A 7,940-nucleotide genomic window follows, 5' to 3' on the forward strand; every position below is an offset into this window, starting at 1 on the left:
ACCCCCCATGCACAGGCCATCTTCAGGAATCAGGTGCTGGCGATGTTTAGGGGTATCAAGATTTAAGTAAATATCATCATCGCACACGCCTATCAAGAATTCTTTTATTAGGGAATGACACGTTTCACCTTCCTCTCTGAGAGTGAACCTGAGGAAGCCAAACGGCGAAACGCGTTGTTCGCTAACAGTGTTGGGAGTAATGCATTAAAAAAGTAATGTAATTACAGTAATGCATTGCTTTTTGCTGTAATGCAGTAATGTAAGGCATTACCAATACAATTTCAGTAATATTTTACTCGGTACAATTCTCAGTAACTTTGCTTTTTAATCCAAAATTGAGAAATGCTCAATTGGCACCAGAGAAGATTATCCAAGAATTAAAAAAAGTAATCTATGCTGGTCCTGGAATTTGATTGCCTTGTTTAGATGACTGTAAAAAGGGAATTTGAGTTATCTCTGCCATTCATGCAACATATCTAACATGGTTAGGCTATACTTCTCATTTCAAGCAGTGAGAATAACTAAAATGTTGCTTTTACAGACAAAGATCGTAGCCATTATTCTCAAACTATTTGCATTAAGTCTACACCACTGTAAGTGGAAGGAAAGGCAACCAGCAATGATGAGAACCATTTAAAGTCAACATACAATTTCACTATGGCTATATTTTGCTATATTAAATTGTGAGTGACCTTTGGCCTTTGGGGCCTACATTGTCCCATGAGCCATAACTGCAACCATTATATTCTTCTTTTGTTAGCCTTAAGCCTAGCTCAGTCATTATGCCATACCACATCACCTGCTGCCGTGTAATGAGCTGCATTGAACACATGAAGATCTATTGAGAACACCAAATCCATATTTCCTGTTATTTTGGTGAAAGTAATGTAAACGTAGTGTAATGCCTTACAATTCAAAGACAGTAATATTGTAATGTAACAAATTACTTTGAGATGACAGTAACAAGTAATAAATAATGCATTACGCTTGCCCAACACTGTTCGCTAATCAAACAAATTCTTTCCTGACCAGTGTGCGGTGATGATGTCTACTGGGCCCCACATTACCACAGAGATAAATCAAGTGTGCAGCAGTCTGCTTAGTGCTGAATGAAATCTCATTCAACTTCCATGACGTCTGTCCTCATTCATATTCTACTTAACATAAGGGCTCTACTTACTTAGTGACCAGACACTGGTGACGGGGGTCCAAGGTGGGCCACATGCAACTGTACACTCTCTCTTGATTGGTCCATATCAATGACAGAAAACATAAGTGGGTGTGAGGAGACTTGTAGGAGGGACTGACAAGAATTGGTCTGAGGGGATATCAGAATTATTACCACTGGTGTGAATCGTCATGGGTCTTTTCCCATGGACGACATGACATGACACATGGCTGGAGTTGATGTGTCTTTCATTACCATTATGGAAATGCTGGTTCTTGTTTTCAGGATTTTTTTTTGTTGTTGTGTTTTGAACATGACATGAATTACATGAATTCATTTGGCAGATGCATTTATCCAAAGAGACAGCGATATAAACAACAACATCATGTTTATCTATATGAGAAGAATGTTACCAACACCTAGAACAGCTATGAAGTGTATCAGATAGTGCTGAACAATATGCCAACAAAATGGCAAGCTGTTGGTATACCACTGTGTCCCACATTTCCATGTTGTCTCAAATTACTCCTGGTGGGAGTGTGTTTTGAAGGAATGACTGAGCATGACTCCTGTGTGTGTGTGTGTGTGTGTATTAGCTGTTTTGGCTCAGGTTACAGGGCCTAGTTCTGATGGCTATGCCAACAATGGAAGCTTGACTCTCCACAGGGTGAAATATTCATGAGGTAATTCATACCTGTTTCCAGGTAACCAATGCTTGAAGCCTAAAACAAGACAGTGTGTGTGTGTGTGTGTGTGTGTGTGTGTGTGTGTGCGTGTGTGTGTGCGTGTGTGTGTGTGCGTGCGTGTGTATGTGCGTGTGTGTGTGTGCGCGCGTGTGTGTGTGTGTGTGTGTGTGTGTGTGTGTGTGTGTGTGTGTGTGTGTGCGTGTGTGTGCATGTCTGAGTACATGCATGTGTGTGTTTGTGTCAGTGTGTGTGTGTGTGTATGTGTGTGTGCGTGCGCGCGCATGTTTGAGTACATGCATATGTGTGTGTGTCAGTGTGTGCGTGCATGTGTGTGAGGCAGTGGAACACCTCAGCTTCTTCCCTTCCTGATCGCCCTGCGAGGACATCGTCAGCTCTCGGTAGTCATAATTAGGCCATAATCACACTAAGCATGCCCCAGCATCTCACTCCAGAGCTGTGAAGTGGATCGGCGGTTTCCTCATCACCTGCAGGGTCGAAACTTACGGAAGAGGGGCCCTGGTGGTGAAATTGGCAGGACTGGAGAGGGACGGTAGCTCACTGCGGCGACTGGACTCGGTTGATGGTGGCTCCTGAAGGCTGAGAGGAATCACTCTCTGGTAAACATTCTCATCAGTGGAAGAAGCCATAGGAAGAGATCCAGCATGAATCCCCTCTGGAAGGTTTATAAGAGCAAGGTGATGAAGACATTGAATCCAGAGATGGAGGAGGATGTGGCAGAAGAGGTGAGATGGCGAGTTTAGATGACAAAACATGTGATGTGATCGGACGAAGAAATTATACCTCGCAGATAGGCCCACTCAAGATTAATTCAACTGGTTGGAAACTAAAACAAACAAAAAATAGAGTGAAGTGCAATACTACAACATTTCACTTTACTGGCATAGCCAGTGTGCACTTTGTGAGATGAAAGATAATGAATGTTGTCACAGCCTGGGATATATTATTCATATGATATCCTGCTGTGTAAATCATTGTATGGACATTTAATGTTCATATCATGGCAGGACATATTACAGTAAGCTGAGAACATGGCATACAAGGCCTCTAAGACACTAACAGGCAGGGTTGGAGTTAAATTGTGAGTGGTTACCCTCTCAGTTTGTAGAAGTGTAAATGTTGCCTTTGCCTGGGTGTAGTGTAGCTTTATTTCACTTTTTACTCATATAATAAAACAGGAATGCCAGTGTGACCAGGTCTGAGTGACCTACTTCTCAGTGGTGTGCAGTAATGGGAGACACAATAAGAGCAGCAGGCTTCAGTCCGATGGCACGCCAGTGAATGACACTGACAAGACGGATGGGCGGGATGCGGCCATTTACAGATGGCTGCCTGGTTTGCATTTCTCCCCTCAGAATGACCACAGCTCCCATGAATATCCACAGGCATAGTTTCCATATGAGCTGAGGACAGATGTCATTGTTAGCAGATGTTTCTGAAGGGTGGGATGCTAGCTTCTGACACTACTAAAGTTTTAAATTAGGTGGTGCTTCTTAATTATTAGGGGGTGTTTATACTCAATCATGTCTTCTGCTTTCCAGCTTGCTATTGGCTTCCCTATACATCCAGTCAATGACAACATGGACATTGCAATGCACAACACAACTCAGTCTCAAATCAAAACAGCTCATTTTAAAATAATTAGCAAAACATGGAGAATGTTCTTTGGATGAACCATGATGAGATTAGTGCTTTTGCTGTCTTAAAATGAAGAGTTTTGATATATTGAACCAGATATTGTCCCATGACTTCATAAAACATACTGCAGTTATTTCATGTCATCTCAGTTTTCTGTGCAGTCAAGCAGAAATTTATTTTAGTAATGAAGTGTTCTTTCGCCCACCCATATTAAAGTTCAAAGAATATTTTAACATAGTACATACATATGTTACGGCACATTCATGACTAATGTAAATGTCATTACTTTATACATGTTATTTTAAACTATGGTGAGGCTGATTGCTGCAGTAATTTTAATGTGGCACTAGAGGGCGACATTGGATACACATGCAAGCAGCGTGCACACAAATACACACACACACACACACAAACACACACACACACACCAAGCCAAGCAACTATGGAGAGAATTTATACTTGGTTTGTTGTGCATACACTTTTGTGCTGGACTTTGTTGACTCGGATGTTTTTCAATTTGACCTTTCTAATGCATTTTTTTTTAAAGCGACTTACATAATGTCAATTATATGACAAGGGCTATTGTCCCAGGAGCTTTGCCTCGTGCCAAAGTGCCTTGCTCAAGGGCACAATGGTAGAAGCCGGGAATTGAACCCACAACTTTTGGATTCAATTGGGTCCTTTACCACTATGCTACCAACGCCCCTACTATATTACTGCAATACAGGTGTGAATAAGGAAACGATGCTCTCTTGCTGTGTCAAAGGCTAGATCCACTAGATTACTTAATTTCAGTACAGTCGCTGAGATTTGACAATATGCTCTATGTGTAGAGAGACCAAATAAAAGACAACGACAATACTTTGTCTGTGTGTAATTTGCGTTCAGGTCCAGCCGGAAGTTGACATGTCTCCGATACAGGAAGATGAGGGGCCCAATGCCGTCTCGCAGTTGGCCAAAAAAGTGAGTAACAGTCTAACCTTATCTTCCTACCCGCAGAGATTCTACAAGCATGAGACTAAAAGGAGGACTAGACCACTATTGGGGTGGGGTGCACTGAAGTTGTGTCAGATCAAGTCATGTCAAAGAAGACTTTACCACAATGTCAAATAACGCAAACGACTAAAGCACATTTAAACAAACCTCCTTAACACCTTGAGGGTGTGGGGGTCTGGGTTTTGTGTGGTAGAGAGATACGCGGCTAAAGGCCATCTTTAATAGATGTGATGCCATATATTTTTTCTGGACACCAACACCAGGACTGCCACTCTGCCCATGACAACCCTGTAGTCTAGTGCAATGACCCTCAGGCTGAGAGAATCTGGACAGCTTGTACTATAGCCACAGGAAAGCGATGCAATCTGTTGGTGTTCACTATCGGTGCAGTTTGAGTAGGAGTATGTGAAAGGTTGTGCTCCCTTTCCCTGGGCAGGAGTGCAAAAGTCACACAGTAAACTGTTTCTTCAGTGCTGAAAACGAGGTGTTTTGGGATGTGAAGGCTTCGAGTAGCTTCCTGACTGCGCTGCCTTAAACTCTATACTTGAAACCACACATGATGAATCAGTCAGCGCTGAAGCCGTGCTGCACAGCAGCATGACTGAGTTTAATGAGGCGTAGGCTGAGGAACATGTCGGCTGTGCTTTGATCAGATGCAGGGAGCGAGTGTGAAGGGCTGGAAAAGTGTCACCGCGCTCTTCAACAAAGAGGACGAGCACCAGCTGCTAGAGTCAGAGAACGAGACGGAGCCGGAGAGCCAGCCGGAACCAGAGCCCATACCGGACCAGTGAGTATACGCCACCACCACCGTTATCATCGTCGTCATCATCATCATCATCACCCTCATCATCATCACTATCATTACCTCTGTCACCATCCTCAGCATTACACTACCACTACCACCCCATCACCACCACCACACTACCCATTCAAGCATTCATGGTTTACATGCTGATTTATATGAGCTGTTTCATGATTTCATCTTGACCTGTTACTTTCTTGCATTCATTTCTGAGTCTCTAAGAAAGATAATAGATAGATAGCTAGATAGATAGCTAGATAGATAGATAGATAATAGATAGATAGATAGATAGATAGATAGATAGATACATTGATATATGTTAATGGACCCATGGGGAAATTTGACTTGGACTCCAGAAAGCTTGACGCTTCTTTGAGCCGTGTCTCTGTGGTTCCCTTTCAGCCCATTGGCGGTGAGGCCAGAGGAGCCTCGACCCAACAAGCGCATGACGGGCTTCTGGGACAGCTTCGCCACAAAGTTGCAGCAGGCGAAGCAGGCCCAGGCAGCCGCAGCCGCCGCCATGGCAACAGAGGCGGGGTCAGAAGGCGACGTGGAGGCGGGGATTGACAACCAGGGGAGAAGCCCAGAGATGGAGAACCAGGAAGAAGGAGGGGGTGAAGTGGGAGCCCCTGGGGAGGAGGAGGAGGGCCACAGCAACAGCTTCTCCAAGTACACGTCTCTGGGAGGGGGCGGCAACGGGGAGACGGCACTCAAATGGAACTTTGTTACCAGCAAGCTGGCCGAGCTCAAGACCAAAAGCATGGCCAAGACCAACTAGCCGACCACAGCATGCAGAGTTTGGAAACAGGTGGGTGGGTGGCTGAGGTGGGGGGAGGGGGGGGGGAGGGGTCAAGGGGAGGATTGTGAGGGGTAAAATACCAAAGGAAAAAACATCAAACACCTGGGGGCTCTACAGTCCACAAGGTCACAGTGTCTGCTGATTTTGGATTGAATCATTCATAGTCATTTGATTCATAAGCAGCTCTAGGACTTCTCAGAGCTTATAGAAATATCTTTAAAAACAGTAGACTGACCATTTTGAAGCATTTAATTTCATTTGTGTAAGAACCCTCTTGTTTCTTTCACCAGTACTTCAGGGAATAGCACCAAAAACATCTTCAAGTTCAAATAGAAAACTCTTCATTCTCATTTTTTCCTTTGTCCAAAGACACCTGAGTAATTTCAAAATGGTTGTGATGGATACGGCTGAAACCATATGTGATGCGATCTAGGAAAACCTAGACGCATGAAAACATGGAAAACATGGTGCACTCAAAAATCCTTGATCTTTGCTCCGTTTTAACCCTCTCATGTAAAATTTTACAAATTTAAGATTCCGATACCATCTTAGCAACATTCTGGACACTGTCTCTTAGCAAAATCCAGGATAGAGGGGCAGCCGTGGCCTACTGGTTAGGGCTTCAGGCTTGAAACTGAAGGGTTGCTGGTTCAATCCCTGACCAGTGGGAAAAATGAGGGAGGGGGAAGTGGTTGAGCACTGCTCTCCCATGCATCCATGGCTGAAGTGCCCTTGAGCAAGGCACCTAACCCCTCACTGCTCCCCGAGCACCGCTGTAGCAAGGCAGCTCACTGCTCCGGGTTAGTGTGTGCTTCACCTCACTATGTGTGCTCTGTGTGTTTACTAATTCATAGATGGGATAAATGCAGAGGCCAAATTCCTTGTATACGCAAGTATAATTGGCCTATAAACCTGATCCGTACATTTGCATGTACGGATACCATCGTCCCAAAATCTTGAATGTTGCTAGAATGGTATCAGAATCATAAGGTGGTAAAATTGCACCATTTGAAGGGTTTTCTCATATCGCATCACATATGTGAGTTTATACATCATCTTACTCTGAGATGAGCCAGATTAGGGCCAGATTAGGGCCGTTTCAATACTGGAGTCAGTCACTGGGCATCACTGTGCCGTGTCAGAAAAATGTGGTCATATTTTTGATTTTTACAACGAGAGATATCATAGCATGCTTAAACTTCAAAAGTGTTTGAATCACAGAATGAGAAACTGAGATATAATGAATCACACAAAAACTAGTGTGTGTCCACTGTGGTCATTTAGTTAAGAGGCGAGGACTGCCCCATTTGTATACCTGAACTCCACATCACTTAAGACTTCACGGTAGCATCATTTAAAAGCTTCAGTGATGACCTGCCCTGGGATAAGTCTTAAATATGGCCAGTGGCTGGACAACCTGTAACTTCGACAGAAACCCCATCAGTGGAGTGGTGTTCAGCATGACACTCAGAATACTAAAGAGAGAGTGCAATCAGCTCTGTAAGGAAGCTGAAGTTTTGAAAAGGAATGTTACGATCAATTTTAATTATTCTATCATCCTCCAACAAACTCCTCAATCCCAACTACAGCAATCTAGATAATGCACCATTTCATATTGCACAGCCTTATATAAATTATCCTGAACTCATGGAGAAGATCGAGGTGTACGATTTGACGTTATTGGCTAATTACCATGTTTTGTTTGTTTGGTATGAAACTCACTGTTTGTTTTCTCCTTTTGGGAGTGCCAGCCTGTCTGTGTTTGTGCTGTTGTGGCTGCTAAGATTGAACGTGTTCTCTATGTATATGTTATAAATGATCTATTTTTTTCTC

At 43.5% G+C, this 7,940-nt stretch overlaps 1 protein-coding gene across 1 annotated transcript; it reads left to right on the plus strand.

Annotated features, from left to right (window-relative positions):
* Positions 1 to 2,516: 2,516 nt before the first annotated feature.
* LOC143118398 (uncharacterized protein C1orf232) lies at positions 2,517 to 6,086 on the plus strand. The gene is made up of 4 exons (XM_076279463.1): positions 2,517 to 2,597; positions 4,399 to 4,473; positions 5,160 to 5,293; positions 5,711 to 6,086. The coding sequence occupies exons 1-4, from the start codon at positions 2,517 to 2,519 to the stop codon at positions 6,084 to 6,086; spliced, it is 666 nt and encodes a 221-aa protein (XP_076135578.1).
* Positions 6,087 to 7,940: the final 1,854 nt, after the last annotated feature.

Source organism: Alosa pseudoharengus, unplaced genomic scaffold (assembly GCF_046254945.1).
Source record: "Alosa pseudoharengus isolate Yale_2024_CS ecotype anadromous, Long Island Sound unplaced genomic scaffold, YU_APseudo_1.1 YU_APseudo_1.1_scf_12, whole genome shotgun sequence".
Taxonomy (NCBI): domain Eukaryota; kingdom Metazoa; phylum Chordata; class Actinopteri; order Clupeiformes; family Clupeidae; genus Alosa; species Alosa pseudoharengus.